Source organism: Thalassophryne amazonica, chromosome 11 (genome assembly GCF_902500255.1).
Source record: "Thalassophryne amazonica chromosome 11, fThaAma1.1, whole genome shotgun sequence".
NCBI lineage: Eukaryota > Metazoa > Chordata > Actinopteri > Batrachoidiformes > Batrachoididae > Thalassophryne > Thalassophryne amazonica.
The window spans coordinates 105912967-105933906 of NC_047113.1; the positions used below are offsets into that span (position 1 = coordinate 105912967).

The window sequence follows — 20940 nt, forward strand, 5'->3', positions numbered from 1 at the left end:
ATGGACTGCATTTATATAGCGCTTTTTCATCCACATCAGACACTCAAAGCGCTTTACAATAATGTCTCACATTCACCCCAATGTGAGGGTGCTGCCATACAAGGTGCTCACTACACACCGGGAGCAACTAGGGGATTAAGGACCTTGCTCAAGGGCCCTTAGTGATTTTTTGGTCAGGCTAGGATTTGAACAGAGGATCCCCTGGTCTCAAGCCCAACACTTAACCCCTGATTTAAGAGGTTTTACTTTGTCATCTGATGGTTCACAATCACATTATTCCCTTTGACTGCTTTGGGTGTAGAAAGTCAGACTCAAGACGAGCTGCTGTGGTCCCAAATAACACATGCACAGTGAAGGCAAGACCAGTTTTTAGGGGGGACAGTTCGGTCGGCAACACCGGTCCCCTGAACCAGATCACAGGGCTGGTTTCTCCTTCGAAGCATACATGTACATGTGTGCATGCCCAGGTTTGTGCTTTTCCGTTTGTCTGGTGGGATCCCTGAACAGACAGCTGCACCAAAGGTCAGTGCTGCCACTACATGTAAACACCACCGGAGCTTCACCTTGGACTGGAGCTGCCGCTGTATCACATGGCGCAGGAACGGACTGGACCTCACTGATGGATGAGATAATATGACCCACCTCTGCCGACGCCTCTGGACAGAAACAACAGACACAAACAGCCTGTTTTAGTCTGTCACATTCAGCACAGATCCAGACTGCAAGAGACTCACAGCTCTTCAAGATTCAAGTTCCACTTTTATGTGTTCACAGGACAATGAATCCAGTTTCTTCACAGACCAGAATATGAACCAGCACCACAACATCACACCAACTACGATAAAATTCTGTCTATGATCACTAACATCACTATAACTATTATTAAAGTAAGCAGAAAGGTGGAAACGTAGCAGGTCAAGAGACTATTGAGGATGAGTCCCTGACAAGTCCACAGAGTCCAAACAGTGTGTCCTCTGCTCCTCAAATCCAGCACTGCACTGTGCACATCAAGGGCTCCTTACGCTTCTGTTTCTGTTTGGGGAAGGGAAGCAACACTGGTTATGGTAGCGTCACGAGGGGGCAGGAGACGTACTGGTGGCGTTTAGGATAAACATTCCTCAAATCCACTTGGTTACAGTCTCATTGTGCTGTGACTGGTGCAGAGAAGGCAGAGACTCAAAATTGCACAAAAAGGTGATAACTTTCTCAAGTGCAATCTCACTGAATTGGTCCTCCCGACACACGCACGCATAATGGCCGACTGTCCACTGAATCCCTTTCAGAGTAGGGGCGAAAATACAGCCACAAAGGTGAAAAATTATGACACGTTGGTGCACAGTGTTCAGGACGGATGTGGACTATTATATTGTTATTATGTGAAAGAGGGTGTGAGAATTCCCTGACTTCAGGCAGAAAAGCACTGAAATAATAAATGAATTAATATTAAACAAACAAGAATAAAAGTGTGAACAACCACTCAGACTTACAGAATGATGTCCAGGAGCTGTGTCTCTTCACTCCCATTGACATCCTCAGACAATAAACACAAAAACAATAAATCCAGATCACCTTGTCCACATTCTCCACACAGGTGAAGCCAGCAGCTGTGTGAAGTTGGCACCAGGTTCAGTATTCAAAATTCGAATATGGGGCTGGCAGTATGGCTACTAATGTACGCACTGTGCCATCCTATGCTCTTGTTATCAAGGACCCTCCATCCAAGGTGGTCTAAACCGCATAGGGTATTGGGTGGCACACAATGTATTATAAAAACATAATGCTTCCCTGTTAATACAGCAAACTGCAGCGAGTCCAGCAAGAGTCCCTCTAGCTAGCAAATTATGCGCTGCATCACCCTATGCACTTGTCAGTAAAAAAGAGGGTTATAACCATTTTCATTGCATTAGTTAGGTGCCAAGGTTCAAAACAATTTTTAATAGTTATATTACAAGTGCCCTGCCTTTCCAACTCCATGGGTGTCTTTCTCACTGCATTCCCATTCAGCCTGCAGTGCCTCTTTCAGGTACCAGCAAAGTGATTCAAATCCTCAGTCTGCTACGCCCACCAGCTTTTTCCATTTTGCCAATCTGACCACTACTCACTTCACTGAAATATTGTCTGTAACACTGTATCCAGTGAGTCAAAATTTCACACATTCAGAAGAGTAATGTTGGTTTCACAGAATGCAAAAGTGGGAGAACACCACCCAACTTCAGGGTCAGGCTCAAAACTTTCCAATCACCTCTTGTAAATATCAGGGTGCAGTAAAACCTTAGAGCAGGGTCAGCTCTATCTGCTCCTAGAAGGCTCCTGCCCTACCTGCTTCACCCACAGATACGCAACTAACAGCTGTGGTCAGCCAATGAGGAGCTGGGAAATACCAGAGTTAAATAATCAGGTGTGAGTTGAACAGGTAGATGTGGAATCAAGCAGGGCAGGAGTCCTCCAGGAACCCGATTTGGGTGATGCTTGTTTAGACAGCCACAGGTCACCAAGGAACATTGTGAAAACAAAAACCAAGTGCTAAACTTCTGAAGAGAGTGTGTTGGAGGACTGAAACAAGTGGCACCAAAACAAACTTCAAATCCACCATGACAACCACAAATGTTAACACAGAAGAGAACAAAGCAGACCATCCTTCTTCTCCCAACATCCTCAGCAAAAAGATAAGCAAGAGTGGACAAACTAACAAACCCACCAGATGTTCTCTGTTAAGAAATCTTCTTGGTTTTACCTTCATAAATCTCCCTTTAAAAAGGTACTTTCATGTTATATAATGCACATGAGTTGCATATCAAAATGTTAACAACAAGCTCAGCTTTCTGGATGTAAGACATGTTTGTTTACATTCATGTGACCAAAGACTTTGGTGTTAGATGTGGGTTTAGGTGGCAAGCATAGTATAATATGAAGGAAAAATAAATGTTATGTGTGTAAAATTAGAATAATCTGGTAAGGATGCAGATGGGAAAAGACGAGGGATTTGGGGTGAAACAAATTGGAGTCATAATGGAGCAGGCTGTGCATTAGAATTTTTGGCCACTGAGTCCTGGGACACAAGGCATTGAGTCCCAGCACTTAGCTGCAGCAAAACCACCTCACACAAGCACCAAAGTCAGTACACTGCTAATTTCAGGAGCTACTCACGTGGCTATAATGTGCTCAGACAGATGATGTGACAAACAAAGCCACGAAAGCAATGTGCGTCCAAAATTATGCAGTTTTATATTTGGAAAAACTCACCATAAACAAAAGAAAATCCACAGCACTGCAGGTATGCAAATCTTCTGAAATAAAACGGCCATTGGATCTTATTCTTTTTGCATGTTCAGAATTGGCTGTAAATTTGTTAAAGCGAAGCAGAAGAAAATGAATAATAACCTCCTAATTTAAAGAGATTAAAAACTATCAAAACAACATTTGTGGTATAAAACAGTGACTTTATTAATATTTGCATGTGAAATGTATGCTTGCAAATGACTGCCCCATAATACAATCCAAAATCACACCATGTGAGTTTGCAGCCCAACTACTTGTGTCAGTCAGCAGGAAAACTCCACAGGCACATACAGCATACTATCATTAAAAAGCACACGTCCTGTGCACCAACTGTACCGCAGTCTACAAACTTCACCAAAATAAAAATAAAACTGATGCAAGCCGATTAGGCATGCAGGCAAAAATATTTGTCATTTTTGAATGGTTTATCTATTCACGAGTAAAAATTGAAGGAATTCAATTGTAAGGCCTGAAAGAAATTTCTGTACGAAGTATTTCAGCCAGAAGGTCAAGTGACAGGAGAAGTGCTGACTTTTTTAAATACTTGAAAGACACTGGACTCATCGAGAGGATTTCGTCCTGCTATAACAGACTGATGCAGAAGGTGGCAGCAGTGCACAAATAAGGATAAGCTGCTGTTATACGCCACAAAAGAAGAAGGTTTGGTTTGTTTAGCTGTTCTCCACACGGTCATGTTTTCAGAAAAAGCGTTTTTTGTGTCAAAATAAAGCCATAAAATACACACACACACACATATATAATTCATTTTTTTTTTTAGTTAGCAGTTTTATATGAGAAAATAAACAGAACATGGAAACAAATTTTGACAAAAATCTGTATACAAATGCTGGTTTCTGCAGCTCTGAATTGCACTTTAGTACGTGTACAGTAACTGTACCACACTTAAAAATTCAGTGATTGTAAACACATTTTAATTGCATGAATAGAATTACACACCTGAGCACTGGATGTTGCTGACCAGTACGAGTGCTGCAGGTTTTGGGGCTCGCTGTGCCTCTTCTGAGCTCTGGACCCGGGAAGATTAATCCATTTAATATTACTTTGATGACGTTTCTTAGTCTTGCAGTGTTCTTCCAAGGTTTTTGTTGATGAAATCTGAACATAGCGTGCAGAGGGCTTTACCGGGGAGCTCAACTTGCAGACAAATTCACAGAGTCTTGCTTTTGTCCACATCCCGCTCCAAACATGTCCCCTTAAACCTCTTTTTTACACCACTACCGATGTCTAACGCAGTCTTCATCCTTTCTCTCTGTAATGTTAAAGATGCTACTCGACAGGTCAAACTTGCAGAAACTCAACATGTCCACGTCCAGGTACTTTCAGCGACTTTCGATGGTACAGAGATTCTGATTCGCTGTTGTAGAAAAAAGTAACCAATGGCATTGCGCGTTTTAGCTTGCAATTTCAGCATGCGGTTCCTGTGCATATGAGGAAAGGTTTCACAAGCACGGCTGGCCCCGCTGCACCTCACCACTGCCTCCCAACCAATTTTTCTCAACGGATTTATGCTGATCACAGAAATGGCCCAGAATAAGTCAGAAATCCGCAGATCCGTGGAGAATTCTCATCCCTGATATTTGCATAAATCCTGTAAGGAATCAGTTCAAAGTCGAGTTCAGAGAGTAAGACCCCGTCACACATACACTGATTGAGGCCAAATGGCATCGGAATGATACATCCACCCCACAGTCGGGAAGTGTTGAGGTGCTGTCTGATGACGGATGGACAGTAATCTCAGAACTGTCTACATCGTTGGTCCCATTCACTCGGATGTTCAAAACACTCTTGGACCGCCGTCAGATGGGTGTCCCGCCTCAACGGCAGTCTGTGCGCCATCTGATCTACATATTCTGATGACATTATAAACGCATTTTAAAACAATCCGATCGTAGTTGATTGAACTCTGAGATGGATCGGTCACGGCAAAGCCTGCTGGCATGTTGTGCCACGTATGTCCACCTCCACTGGACCCCAGCCATGGAGCGCAAAGGAAATGTTGACATGTAATAACATTCATCATGTGCAGTGAAATCAAACTGAAAGCACAATGTGCCACTGCACATCAATGCATCACATAGTGCACGCCACACGCAGATCTGAACGGGCCGCTATATCCATAATAGACCTTACAGTACAGATATATTTTGATTCCTTCCCATGGACAACATAAAAAGTTGAAATATTGTGCCCATCATATCTGTGACACCACAGACAGTTGCGCCCCATGCACATCAATGCATCATTGCACATGTCAGAGGGTTGGAGCTGAACGGATCTCACCACTGTCATACTACATGGTCACCATCTAATTCTGTAGGAGGTATGACATGGAACTGTGTCGCCAGCCCATGACACCATGAACATATATGTGAACTCGCCTCTGGTACAGCCTCAGATGCGTTTCACAGCACAGGGTAGATAACAGCCAGCCTCAGATGAGTTTCACAGCACAGGGTAGATAACAGCCAGGGAAGGCCCTCTCACTCCACCTGCGCAGTGTGCCAATGACACCAGCTCAAAAATGCTCCGTCCACCATGACATAAAGCATAAACCATGTCATGCGCTGTCCTGAGTGCGCGCGCTGGTGATCCAAATGGTCAGCGTGGAGCTTAGCTGTCCAGTGCGCTCAGTTTGCTGATGACACAGCCTCTACGTGTATTCCATGTGCTCATCACGTCGCCATTGCCGTGCTGTGTCTGTGGGCATGGTGCAGACAGTCGCTGTGTCCTGCTCAGCTGAGTGTGTGCGAGGAGTGGATGAGCGAATCGGTGTACGAGTGGGTGAGTGAGTGTGTGGCAGCACTCAGACACACCCGTCTGCCAGGCTGGGTGTTTTATTTATGTTTCTGGAGCAGTTAGACGGCAGTCTGTGTCTCCGTACTGTTATCACACAATGTTTGGGCTGCGGTTTTGTGGGTGTCCACGACAAAGCCCGGATGGGATGCGCCCACTTCCATGTAGTCGTCTGGTGGTCCTATACGGCTGTCCAACTGTCTGAACCTCCCGACTGCGCCTCGAGGTTTGGGTTTTTTTCTAGAGGTGCACCGATCAGGATTTTTTAGGCCGATCACCGAAATTTTGATGGGCCGATACTGATCAAGTACATATTTGGATCATGCCCAAAATAATAATAAATTAATATATAAACAAAAATAAATTTAAGAAATATTACAATTTGAAAACAAATGCACCCGAACGTGATGACAGCTGCAAATGCGTAATGCTAACTTTTAACATTGAAAATGCCATAGACATGCTAACGCGTTAGCATCGCTCCCATTTTTAAGTTATAAAATACATCTATCAACTGTTTCAGAAGACCATAACAGGTCGGTTTAACATAGAAAAGGTAAATAATACTCTCAGACGTATGCTCTTTAGGGTTTTAGCGGGGGAAAATTAAGCGAAAGAAAGAAAGTATAAACGAAGCAACAGGCTCAAAGCATTGCTTCAATCTGCGAACCACTGGTTCGACTGGTTCAAGGTTCAGAGCAAAGCCGCGCTGCAGAAAAGTTGATCACGGACCCGCTGCAGGGTCTGTAATCAATGCAGAGAAATTATTTTCCTGACAAACACACCAAGCGCTCCCTGCGCTACTGCCTGCACTGTTGTGATCGGTCCTTTTGATCGGCGCATTTTGCCGATCACCGATAAAACCGATCAAGGCGTGATCGGCCGATAATAATCGGTGGCCGATCGATCGGTGCACCTCTAGTTTTTTCCCCTTCTGGCTGATTCCTGCACATTCTTGCTATGTGTGATGGGGGCTAAGGTCGAGTTTCTGTGTAGTACTGATGACGCCTGACCTTTGACGACCCAGAAAGCTCATTGGGAAGGTTATACAAAAACAGGACACTGCAGCTGATGGGTGCAGGGTTGCAGTTTGGTGGAAGTGACTTACCCTCTATGCTTTGGAGGGGCTGTGCTGGGTCAAGACCCACATCTTTAACTGGACTCTGTGCCGCCTCAGAGTCCTTTTTCTGTGATGAGGATTTGGATTCCTTTAGTTGCTTTTCCATCAAAGAGGGTAACTGGAACAAGAAGGGCAAAGTAAAGATGAGGTATCTGGACAAGGAGGTCTTCAAGACATCTCAACACGAGGAATTAAAGTATTTTCAGATGTTGTTTTCAAAACTCAGGAGGCTTTGTGTGGATTATTTTTCTTCAAGATCGTATGATGATGAATTCCACTGAAACAAACCAGTAAGACTTTTTATTTACTGTATGTGAATTTATTCCACGTGATGGACTGCAGCTTTCAGCCAATTAATGGACAGCATTGATGGACGTATTTGACTTATGGCCTAGTTCAAAAATAATGAAGCCAAAGTGTGACATAACCATCAAAAGTTAAAAGTGGTCTTTTTTTGAAATGTTATCATTTTAGATATGGTTATATATCAGCGTTTCAGTGCATATACTATAATGTGCTAGAGCGTAACCCTTGCGACAACAGTTGGAGGTATCTTTTTTAGTCTGCAGAAGCCTGAAACAAAGAAATTCTGTCCATTGGTTCCTGGTATTATTGAACAAGTATTATTCTATTGAAGCAGAGCAGGAGATATAGCTAAGGTTTTGACACAAATAAATCAAGGACTTATTCTCAGCTTTACGCTTGTGACAGTTTTACCTTGTTTTAGAAACATGATGTTTTTTCTAGGAAATGACATTTCTACCTTTATAAAAATGTATTACTGTGTTAGTATGAAGCACAAACAAAGTGACAAAATACAAGGTTATTTCTTTAACATTCAACTTTAAATGATAATGTTAAATATCAATGTCACACAATATTGATGAAAAAGTGCTATTTTTGGGGTAAATTTCATGCATATCTCTGGAACCGTGGGGAATTTTTCCATGAAATTTTCAGTACCTGTCAAAGAGACTCTAGGCAACTTACAGATAAATCTGGATGGTGCTAAATAAAATAATGGCTTGTTCATGACAAATGCAATGCAAATTAGCAGTTAGGCTTCATTATTTTTGAACTAGGCCTCATGAGTAAATTACATGAAACCCTGTAAAAATGCATAAATCAGCCGTATCATTGTTAAAGCCGCAGTGTTCAAAACGTATGAAAAAAGTAACGGTTGTAGTTCCGAAATTTTGGAGCGTGAGCGTGAAAATCCCACATTGAGAGGGTGACCTCACGCTGCTGTAAAGCAGTATCGGATCACGGAGTATCGGAGACATTTTATGAGTACAAGAATACCAGATCAGGCTGACACCCGATAATGGTATCGGGATAGGTGCATCCCACAAATGAAAGAGTTTTGCAGCTAGCTACCAACCTGTGACGTCACCATGCTAACATCCGAGAAATGTCTTGCAAATAAGTTTAGAGGTGTTATTAGGTTCCAAAAGTGACATTTTCAGTTTTAGAAGTGTTTATTTCTCACTAGCTTGTACATAATACGAGGGCTGTCAATAAAGTATAGGTCCTTTTAATTTTTTTCAAAAACTATATGGATTTCATTCATGTTTTTACGTCAGACATGCTTGAACCCTCGTGCGCATGCGTGAGTTTTTCCACGCCTGTCGGTGACGTCATTCACCTGTGAGCACTCCTTGTGGGAGGAGTCGTCGAGCCCCTCGTCGGAATTCCTTTGTCTGAGAAGTTGCTGAGAGACTGGCGCTTTGTTTGATCAAAATTTTTCTAAACCTGTGAGACACATCAAAGTGGACACGTTTCGAAAAAATTAAGCTGGTTTTCGGCGGCTGCGAGCCGACACTGCAATCCGTCTGCACATCTTTCATTAAAAAAATCTCCTTTAACAGTGGAATATCCGGATAAAATGCGCTCTGCTGACTGGCTGTTACACCCCCCCCCCCCCCCAAAAAAAAACAAAACAGAACAGATTGAAAGAGAATGTGACGTTTTAACCTCTTAAAATAGGTCCAGGTTAGCCATCTTTGAACTTGTTCAAGGTCTGTGTCCCAAGAATGTTCCCTGTTAATTTGACGACTGTGACTTACACATGGACTGAAGCATGCTCCAGTTTTCTCCTGTCACCTCTTTCCTGCCCCTCCCTTCCTGTGGCTGGCCTCCGTTCTTTCCCAAGCTGGCAGGCAGCGCGACTTTATAGTCGCAGCGGCTACCAACACACTCACATCGTCTCAACTGGAAAACGGACTGTTTCAAGTTTAGTGCACATAAACAATGTCAAATGTACGAGGGCTGTCAATAAAGTATAGGTCCTTTTTATTTTTTTCAAAAACTATATGCATTTCATTGATATGTTTTTACGTCAGACATGCTTGAACCCTTGTGCGCACGCGTGAGTTTTTCCACGCCTGTCGGTGACGTCATTTGCTGTGAGCACTCCTTGTGGGAGGAGTCGTCCAGCCCCTTGTCGGAATTCCTTTGTCTGAGAAGTTGCTGAGAGACTAGCGCTTTGTTTGATCAAAATTTTTTCTAAACCTGTGAGACACATCGAAGTGGACACGGTTAGAAAAATTAAACTGGTTTTCGGGGAAAATTTTAACGGCTGATGAGAGATTTTGAGGTGATACTGTCGCTTTAAGGACTTCCCAAGGTGCGAGACGTCGCGCAGCGGTCTCAGGCGGCGTCATCAGCCTGTTTCAAGCTGAAAACCTCCACATTTCAGGCTCTATTGATCCAGGACGTTGTGAGAGAACAGAAGTTTCAGAAGAAGTCAGTTTCAGCATTTTATCCGGATATTCCACTGTTAAAGGAGATTTTTTTAATGAAAGACGTGTGGACGGGTCCGTGCGTCGGGACGCAGCCGGTGCGGTGCGGCAGCACAGGAAAAACACCTCCGTGTTGATAACCATTTGTAAAATCCAGGCGGCTTTTGATGGCTTTCAGTGGAGTAAAGTATATGAGAAATTGTTTAACAGCTGGACATGTTCCAACTTGTCCTTAAGGCTTCCAACGGAGGTGTTTTTACTGTGGCGGAGCGTCGCGGTGCCTGCGAGCCGACGCTGCAATCCACCCGCACGTCTTTCATTAAAAAAATCTCCTTTAACAGTGGAATATCCGGATAAAATGCTGAAACCGACTTCTGAAACTTCTCTGTTCTCTCATGACGTCCTGGATCAATAGAGCCTGAAATGTGGAGGTTCTCAGCTTGAAACAGGCTGACGACAGCGCCTGAGAGCGCTGCGCGACGTCTCGCACCGTGGGAAGTCCTTAAAGCGACAGTATCACCTCAAAATCTCTCATCAGCTGTTAAAATTTTCACTGAAAATCAGCTTAATTTTTTCGAACCGTGTCCACTTCGATGTGTCTCACAGGTTTAGAAAAAATTTTGATCAAACAAAGCGCCAGTCTCTCAGCAACTTCTCAGACAAAGGAATTCCGACGAGGGGCTCGACGACTCCTCCCACAAGGAGTGCTCACAGGTGAATGACGTCACCGACAGGCGTGGAAAAACTCACGCATGCGCACGAGGGTTCAAGCATGTCTGACGTAAAAACATATGAATGAAATCCATACAGTTTTTGAAAAAAAATAAAAAGGACCTATACTTTATTGACAGACCTCGTATATGTGTTGTCCTAATTTTGACGTGTGCCATTATTAAACAAATATGTAGGACTGCTTTTTTGCATTTGCGCAATATCTCTAAAATTAGAAAGGTCTTGTCTCAGAGTGATGCTGAAAAACTAATTCATGCATTTATTTCCTCTAGGCTGGACTATTGTAATTCATTATTATCAGGTTGTCCTAAATGTTCCCTGAAAAGCCTTCAGTTAATTCAAAATGCTGCAGCTAGAGTGCTGACAGGGACTAGAAGGAGAGAGCATATCTCACCCATATTGGCCTCTCTTCATTGGCTTCCTGTTAATTCTAGAATAGAATTTAAAATTATTCTTCTTACTTATAAGGTTTTGAATAATCAGGTCCCATCTTATCTTAGGGACTTCATAGTACCATATCACCCCAATAGAGCGCTTCGCTCTCAGACTGCAGGCTTACTTGTAGTTCCTAGGCTTTGTAAGAGTAGAATGGGAGGCAGAGCCTTCAGCTTTCAGGCTCCTCTCCTGTGGAACCAGCTCCCAATTCGGATCAGGGAGACAGACACCCTCTCTACTTTTAAGATTAGGCTTAAAACTTTCCTTTTTGCTAAAGCTTATAGTTAGGGCTGGATCGGGTGACCCTGAACCATCCCTTAGTTATGCTGCTATAGACTTAGACTGCTGGGGGGTTCCCATGATGCACTGAGTGTTTCTTTCTCTTTTTGCTCTATATGCACCACTCTGCATTTAATCATTAGTGATTGATCTCTGCTCCCCTCCACAGCATGTCTTTTTCCTGGTTCTCTCCCTCAGCCCCAACCAGTCCCAGCAGAAGACTGCCCCTCCCTGAGCCTGGTTCTGCTGGAGGTTTCTTCCTGTTAAAAGGGAGTTTTTCCTTCCCACTGTCGCCAAGTACTTGCTCACAGGGGGTCGTTTTGACTGTTGGGGTTTTTCCATAATTATTGTATGGCTTTGCCTTACAATATAAAGCGCCTTTGGGCAACTGTTTTTTAGTTAAAGTTAAAGGAATACTCGGCTCAACAGAGCTCTGACTCTGTCAGCTTGGCTACAGTGCTGAAAAGAAACATGGGGTTGTTCTTATTTTCTTCAATTAGTGATGAGTAGTAAGATGTCCTAGCTTTACGGAGGGCGTTTTTATAGACAGACTCTTTTTCCAGGCTAAGTGAAAATCTTCTAAATTAGTGAGACGCCATTTCCTCTCCAACTTACAGGTTATCTGCTTTAAGCTGCGAGTTTGTGAGTTATACCACGGAGTCAGGCACTTCTGATTTAAGGCTCTCTTTTTCAGAGGAGCTACAGCATCCAAAGTTGTCTTCAATGAGGATGTAAAACTATTGACGAGATACTCTATCTCACTCACAGAGTTTAGGTAGCTACTCTGCACTGTGTTGGTATATGGCATTGGAGAACATAAAGAAGGAATCATATCCTTAAACCTAGTTACAGCGCTTTCTGAAAGACTTCTAGTGTAATGAAACTTATTCCCCACTGCTGGATAGTCCATCAGAGCAAATGTAAATATTATTAAGAAATGATCAGACAGAAGAGAGTTTTCAGGGAATACTGTTAAGTCTTCAATTTCCATACCATAAGTCAGAACAAGATCTAAGATATGATTAAAGTGGTGGGTGGACTCATTTACATTTTGAGCAAAGCTAATTGTGTCTAATAATAGATTAAATGCAGTGTTGAGGCTGTCATTCTCAGCATCTGTGTGGATGTGTGGATGCCCACTATAATTATCTTATCTGAGCTAAGCACTAAGTCAGACAAAAGGTCTGAAAATTCACAGAGAAACTCACAGTAACGACCAGGTGGACGATAGATAATAAATAAAACTGGTTTTTGGGACTTCCAATTTGGATGGACAAGACTAAGAGTCAAGCTTTCAAATGAATTAAAGCTCTGTCTGGGTTTTGGATTGATTAATTAATAAGCTGGAATGGAAGATTGCTGCTAATCCTCCGCCTCGGCCCGTGCTACGAGCGTTCTGGCAGTTAGTGTGACTCAGGGGTGTTGACTCATTTAAACTAACATAATTATCCTGCTGTAACCAGGTTTCTGAAGGCAGAATAAATCAATATGTTGATCAATTATTATATCATTTACTAACAGGGACTTAGAAGAGAGAGACCTAATGTTTAAATAGACCACATTTAACTGTTTTAGTCTGTGGTGCAGTTGAAGGTGCTATATTATTTTTTCTTTTTGAATTTTTATGCTTAAATAGATTTTTACTGGTTATTGGTGGTCTGGGAGCAGGCACCGTCTCTACGGGGATGGGGTAATGAGGGGATGGCAGGGGGAGAGAAGCTGCAGAGAGGTGTGTAAGACTACAACTCTGCTTCCTGGTCCCAACCCTGGATAGTCATGGTTTGGAGGATTTAAGAAAATTGGTCAGATTTCTAGAAATGAGAGCTGCTCCATCCAAAGTGGGATGGATACCGCCTCTCCTAACAAGACCAGGTTTTCCCCAGAAGCTTTGCCAATTATCTATGAAGCCCACCTCATTTTTTGGACACCACTCAGACAGCCAGCAATTCAAGGAGAACATGCGGCTAAACCTGTCACTCCCGGTCCGATTGGGGAGGGGCCCAGAGAAAACTACAGAGTCCGTCATTGTTTTTGCAAAGTTACACACCGATTCAATGTTAATTTTAGTGACCTCCAATTGGCGTAACTGGGTGTCGTTACTGCCGACGTGAACTACAATCTTACCAAATTTACGCTTAGCCTTGGCCAGCAGTTTCAAATTTCCTTCGATGTCGCCTGCTCTGGCCACCGGAAGACAATTGACTATGGTTGCTGGTGTCGCTAACTTCACATTTCTCAAAACAGAGTCGCCAATAACCAGAGTTTGATCCTCGGCGGGTGTGTCGCCGAGTGGGGAAAAACGGTTAGAAATGTGAACGGGTTGGCGGTGTACACGGGGCTTCTGTTTAGGGCTATGCTTCCTCCTCACAGTTACCCAGTCGGCCTACTTTCCCGGCTGCTCGGGATCTGCTGGAAGGGAACAATGAACTATTATTTTGCTTTAATATATTTTGGTAACTGTATTTTAATTAGTGCACAATAAATAAGCATGTGCTGTGTTTAAACTGGAAAAACAAAGTTGAAAAACCCTGCCATTTGATTAAAAAAAAAAGTTATTGGAATGTTGAAATACTGGTCTTGGGCAGAAGATGTTTTTCTCAAATGCCAATGTAATATCAAAGTTAGAGCCTTGGTAGGCATTTTATTTGTATTCGTAAGTATGGGTTCATAATTTCAAACCTCATTTCAATATTGGCAATACTGTGTTCCTTTTGGAGGTAATTTTATTTTTATTTTTTACAAAAGCTTTTCCAGTTTTCATAACAGAGGTCTAGCAGGCCAAGTTGAGGTTCTGTGTCCATGCAGTCACATTTCAGACCCTTTACAATGCAGGCAAATATGCAACCTGTGCCCAATGTTTACAGTTTGTCAATAGCTTTAACAATTTTCATCAGAGAGCCAGTGAAATATCTTAATGGCAATATACTTATCTTTCACAAGCATCATAGAGCCAGGAAAACAGCCTATTATGCCTAAATAAGCAACCTGTGGCCCAAATTTCCACTTTTTCCTCAATAGTTTTTCCATTTTCATCCTATCACTGAGAAAATTGCTTTATTTTAATCTGGGGAAATATCCTCGCCTTTTACAAACTTTACAGGTTAAGCAAAAAGGCTATTGATGTCGGTGGATCAAATCATGTATTATGGATTCTTAACAAGAACCAGTTTTCAAAACCAATTCCTAATCCTGCATCAAAACATTTGGCCTTTTCCACCTCATTTTTGTGAAGACAGATGATATTTGGGATAGAGTTTTGGAATGTTGGGATGAAGATCTGTCTTAATTTCTTATATTTTCAGGATCAGTGCACAACAGAGCTGGTGGATGTATTGAGCAGCTGTTTAACTTCTAAAATACAATAGATCAAACCAGGTTCATGCAGCTGTGAGCTGTGAGTCATTGAAGTTTATGACCTTCAATGACTCACAGATCCTGACCTGTTTCTTGACGGAGAAGCTGCCGTCTGTGGGTTTGGGTCCCAAAGCCGCACTGAGTAGCCATTCCGCATAGGGAATATTCTTTTCCACTGCTGTTCGGAACTTCGGGTCCCATTTGGAGTACAGTATTGTACCTCCAAGGCCACCACCAACGGTCACCAAGCCAACTGCAAATATTTTGGCAGATGTACTGCAACAGAGAAGAAAAGGCCTCAATTAATACAGACTGACAGGAATACAATGTCTGAGTTCTCTCACTCACACACACACACACACACACACACACACACACACGTTTGAGTACGTTACCTGGATTCTCCTGCTGTGTAGCGCCGGCGCTGTTGCATATTGGTAAGGGAACCTCTCCCATTCAGGTTCTAGATCAACAAGAAGAGAAGAAAAAGAGAAAAACAAAACTTTAAACACACACAGAACTGCAGTTTTTACATATATTGCTGTACATCTAAAAGGTAACAGAGCTTCTGACTGAGGCCTGTAGGGGAACTACACTCTTTCCATGCATCAGTCACATTTTTTGTGCAAATAACTTCAGCATATTGGTCTAATGTTCGCCAAATGTGAACTCAGCATCCTTAACGGTGAGTTCAAATGAGTGATGTGCAGCAAAACCCTCTAAGCTCCACATAATTTACTGGACAGTGCACTGGTTATTGGAATTCATATCCTCATGGGGAAAAAAAATGGAGATTTCTGGAGAACTGTCAGGTCTAGCAAAGTGGCCAGTTTGTGAATTCCGAGCACAAACTGAAGATTCAGCTGAAGTCTCGCAGACTACAGTCAGCTCAGTGCTCAAAGTTAAATCTGCCCAGACTCCAAGATCAGACTGTTTCTCAAGAATTTGCTAGCAATTTGGCTAGAGGGCTTGCAGACATGGAGGCAACTGGTGACCTGAAAGGACTGCGGAGTTCTTTCACAAAAAGACCCTGAAAGTTGCTGAAGGTTGGACTACAGCTGCCAGAGTCCACAGGAGGAGGTGTCTCATATCCAGGACACTCTAAATATCATCCAGTAGAGTCTGTGGTCTCGTGACCCTCGACCTGCTTACAGAGGAATCAAAACACTTTGTTCCTCCAGGCCTACACCATGTCCGACTGCAATTATGGTTCAGTCCTGTCAGATGAGCTGATTCTCTAGTCAACTGTGAACCACCAAATCTTGGTGAGACTGTAAAGGCCATGAAACAGCTGAGGGCAGGAAACACTTCAGGGATTTGTAGCACTGAAGCTGAGCTCCTTCAGGCGAGTAGAAATGCTGTTCTCCTGGCACAGCAATTTGGGAGGCAGGTATCACCCCTACTAATTGTAAGAAAGGACTTTGTGTCCCAGTCTGGAAAGGAAAGGGTGATCACATGGGTTCTAATAACTATAGGGGTATCACACTGTTTTCTGTGCTGGGGAAGGTGCTTACAAAGATGTTTCTGAATAGGATTCAGTTCCAGCTACTTGCTGCTCAGCAACTAGAAGAGTCGTAACATCAAGCCAATGGGCAGGCGTGCACAATCCCCGTGCAACAGTTCGTGCACGCAACGGTGTCTTTCGAACAGAAACAGTGCGAGCAACTGCACCACATCACGCCATTGATGTGGAGAACAATAAAACCAGCTGTATAATGAGTGAATATCACTGGGTTGATATAAATAATACATAAAAGGGGATGCAATACAGAACCCCGTGGTTAAATAATCCTGGTTAAAAAAAATGCCACTCACGGGATTAAAACCCATGAATTCTGATTACCAGACAGAAATGTTACCACTGCGCTACCATTGCTGGCCTGTAATTAGTGCGGAAAAATGCCTGAAATCAACAAAGACATGGACTAGGTGCACTGTGTCCGGTCGCTGCAGCCCAGCGCAAAGGCAAAAGATGTTTTATAAATTTCCACATGAGGACAGCAGGCAGAGACACGCGCCTCACAGAGGAATGTTGTAAGTTCATGTCCTTCCAAACACGGAACGTGTTCTCAAGCTGGGACATCCTGGAGCAGAGATCTTTACAGCCACGGATGTGAGCAGACATGCGCCCCCTCCTTGTTCCAACAGTAAGTTTCAGTTTCAACAGTATACTAAACTCAAAATGCGTTTTGGGGTCAATGTGTCTGAAAACGATAAAAAATGTAATGACTCAGAAATATTACACATTTTGTTCACTATTGTCTTGGAAAATTTGATTGAATAAATTACATTTTTTGCAAGGTAACCTCTTTTTTCCATTGCCTCATGAGAACATCTAACAGCTTGTCAAAACAATGTTACTGATTTTTATATGGGAATAAAGTTATTATTGTGCAGACTTGAGTTAAGCCTTTTGGCCCAGACCTCCACAATAATTGTTTCTCATTTGGCCCTTTGCAAAAAAAAAAAAAAAAAAAAAAAAATTGCCCACCTTTGCTATAGAGTGTGACGTACACAAATCGTGATGTACCATGTCTGTGTATCATTAATAGACCTGGTATCAAATACATTCAAAGAAATAGCTGACTAAATAGTAACTACATCTTAAATAGTGACATTCCATAAACAGCTGGGGTGCACGTTCGTGTGACGTACAAAACTGTGACATACTCTGTAACAGGAAACAATAAGTCGGAAATAAAAAAGATTAGATGTAAATATTTAACATTTCCATTCTCCAGTCTCACCAAAAACAAAAGAACTCCAATTTAAAATTATTAAACTTCATCCAACTAACAAGTTTTAAAACAGAGATTTCAAATGGATGTAGGTAACTGTGGCTTTTGTGAGACTGGAACTGAAGATCTGCTGGACCAGCTTTTCTTTTTGTATGAAACAGTGCAAAGCTTTTGGTTTGACCTTCAACAATACGTGTAGACTGTCTCTAAAGGAATTTCGCTCAACAATCTAACATTACCATTACAGAGATCAAATTGGGAATATTTTGTTTTAATTGTAATGACTTTGATATAAATAATGTAATTTTACTAAGCAAACATTACATACACAAATGTCATCACCCCCCCCCCCCCCCCCCAAGACAAAACCAAACATTCACTGGAGATATGAGGTAAAATTTTATTATAAGTCTTTAGCATTGATTGAATCCAAAAATGCTTCAAAACTACCATCTTTTTGACAAATTTGACCTGTAATGTTCTGGGTTGTCCTATATTTTATTTTCTTTTATTATGCAGGTGTGGTGGCCAAATGGTTAGTGTGCTGGGTGTCAGTGTGGAAGGTTCCTGGTTCAAGCCCCACCCCTGCCACATTTCTCCATGTGATGTGAAGCTGCGTCAGGGAGGGCACTGGGCGTAAAACTTGTGCCAAATCAACATGCAGAACTACCTTGGATCTGCTGTGGCGACCTCGAATGCAAACAAGGAAGCAGCCGAATAAACACCCTATGTTCTTTTATTTTTTTGTGGAGCTATTTCAAAGATAGTACACTACCCGTTTTGTTTGCATTTGACTCATAAATAAATAAAGTAATGAATAAAAATAATAGTAATACAACCAACAAAACGCGCGGAACAACCGGGCTTCCGTACTTCTCAGTCCGCACCGCTGTTCAGGAGTCTGTCCAGCAGATGTCAGCATGGAGCACCATTACAAAGTTTTAAGTCATTTACCCATTTTCAGCGCATTTGATTAAAAAAACAACAAAAACAAAATAAACAAACAGGCTGACTAAATCCTATGCTGACCGCATTGTTCTGAATATCAAATCTTCAGTGTCAAAGGCTGTGCTGACGTCACTCAATGACCCACAGTCCTCTGGCTAGCATGCTAATGTCAGCTAATGCTAATGACACAAAGCGGCAAAGCTCTGCACGCGCAGCGCCTACCCGAACTTTGAGTCCCCTGACACAGGATCTCAGCATGGTCCCAGATCAGTCTCCAACAAGTCCTCAGGTTCAACGATTTAACGGCAACAAACAAAACCCAGATCCACCCCGATGCTGCTGCTGCTGCTGCTGCTCCTTCTTCTTCTTCTTCTTCTTCTTCTTGGTTGTCGGCAGGCTAGGCACGGTCAGTGCATTCTTCTTCTTCTTCTAATAGATTCCGGCAGGCTATACGCTGGCGTAGCATAATGCTGCCCCCCACAGGTAATAGTTAAATACTTTATCATGTTAGACTCTGAAATAGAGGTTGGTGGAATGGAGGAACTTAATCACAGCTTTGTCCACTAAATGCGAGTAACTGCCCTCAGAAAAAATTGACCTAAAAGAAAACTCAGTCAATCCACAGTCTGACAAATCTTTAAACAATTTCCGCCTATCACTAGAATACATAGGACAGCACATTAAAACATGATGAACACTTTCCAACTGACCACACTGACACAACCCATCTGGATGTATTCCAATCACTTTTAAACATGCTGCCAACCCACAATGCCCCAGTCTCAATCTAATCAATTTGACTTGATCCTTACGACAGGATGAGGAGAGGAGTCTCTTATTTTTAATCGAAGGCTGACACATAAAATAGTGCCTCCCTAACGACTCACTCTCCCACTGCTTTTGCCACTTCTGATCCCCCACTTTCCTTCCCACTGTAGCCAAGTGCTTGCTCACAGGGGGTCGTTTTGACCGTTGGGGTTTTACATAATTATTGTATGGCCTTGCCTTACAATATAAAGCGCCTTGGGGCAACTGTTTGTTGTGATTTGGCGCTATATAAAAAACTGATTGATTGATTGATTGATTGATTGATTGATTGACACAGCACCCCTATATTTTCCAATACAAGCCACAGTTTTTTAAAAAACAAACCACCAAATTCGCTCTCTCCTTTGAGGAGGCTCCATGCCCCAGTAATGTCCTCAAAGAAAAGGTACTACAACCCAGATCTGCCAAACCTTGAAACATGATCCTTCTATCCTCTGCATACAAAGGGTAGTGTATTAGCACATGAAGAACAGATTCAGCAACACTGCAAAAATGACAGCAACCGTCCAGATGTTTCCCAAGCACATACAACCCACTGTTTAACCCACAGTGTCCCAGCCTAAGCCTTGCCAACTTCACATCATCGTGATGTGAGGCACCCAGTGACACGTTATCCTGCTCTACTTTTGAAACAATAGTGTGAAGATGTCTTCCCTTGGTCTCAGTATCCCAAATGTGTTGCCACTGCTGGTGTATATTACCATTAACAAAACCACGGCACTCCATTCTACTAAAAGGAACATGAAACAGGATGGCATCAGTCTGTAAGCCGGCCTTAGCAGCAGCAGCAGCCATTTCATTCCCATTTCATTCCCATGTGGGCTGGGACCCACAGAAACCCTACACAACACCCAGCCTCCCCAAGTTTAAATAGCAACATCAAAATTTCACTAACAACATCTGCTCTGGCCACGCACCCTCCACCCACTAAAGACATCAGTGAAGACAGAGTCAGAACAAATTACCACACTTTTAAGTCCAGCGTCCTCTACCCACCATAGTGCCCAGAGGATCGCAAACAGCTCAGCGGTAAACACAGAAATGCCGTCAGATAAACGGTGTAATTTACTAAACCCAAATTGAGGAACATAAACACCAAAACCCACTCGTCTAGCTGCCGGATCTCTCGAACCATCTGTGTAAATCTGGGTAATGCCTCTCCACACAGTCCTGAGATGGACATTTGCATAAGTCACCAGACTTCCTTTAAAATCGTTATGCAACTCTGTCAATGACAAATCAACATCTGGCACAGGCCACAGCCAAGGTGGAGTTACTGGCCAGACCACTGGAGGAGCAACACTACTCGTACCAAGACTGAGCCCCTGTAATCGACCTTTTAGGGAAAACAGAAAACAGCTGCCGTTGCGTGTATCTGTGCCTCCTCCAAACTCCCAACTGTCATCCAGCACAGAAGAGGACGAAGCACCGTTCCAGCACCCTTTAATTTCACTATATAGTTTAATCCCAGTTTTATACGTCTCAGACTTAACAGGGTTTCCCCCGACTCGACCAATAGTGCAGGAACTGGTTTTAAAAGCTCCAACACACAATCTCAACGCTTTAGCTTGAACAATGTCAAGTTTTCCCAATAGTCTTTGCTGCAGACCCATACGCCACACAGCCATAATCAAACACAGACCTAATTAAAGCTTCATAAATAGTCAACATC

At 42.8% G+C, this 20940-nt stretch overlaps 1 protein-coding gene across 1 annotated transcript in view; it reads right to left on the reverse strand.

The window, feature by feature from the left end:
- LOC117519645 (MICOS complex subunit MIC60-like) overlaps positions 1–18827 on the reverse strand; it is a 61948-nt gene extending 43121 nt beyond the window's left edge. The window contains 5 exon segments of the mRNA XM_034180919.1: positions 564–656; positions 7202–7331; positions 14841–15030; positions 15150–15217; positions 18663–18827. Coding sequence (XP_034036810.1) covers positions 564–656; positions 7202–7331; positions 14841–15030; positions 15150–15217; positions 18663–18698 — 517 coding nt within the window. The 5' untranslated portion in view covers positions 18699–18827.
- Positions 18828–20940: the final 2113 nt, after the last annotated feature.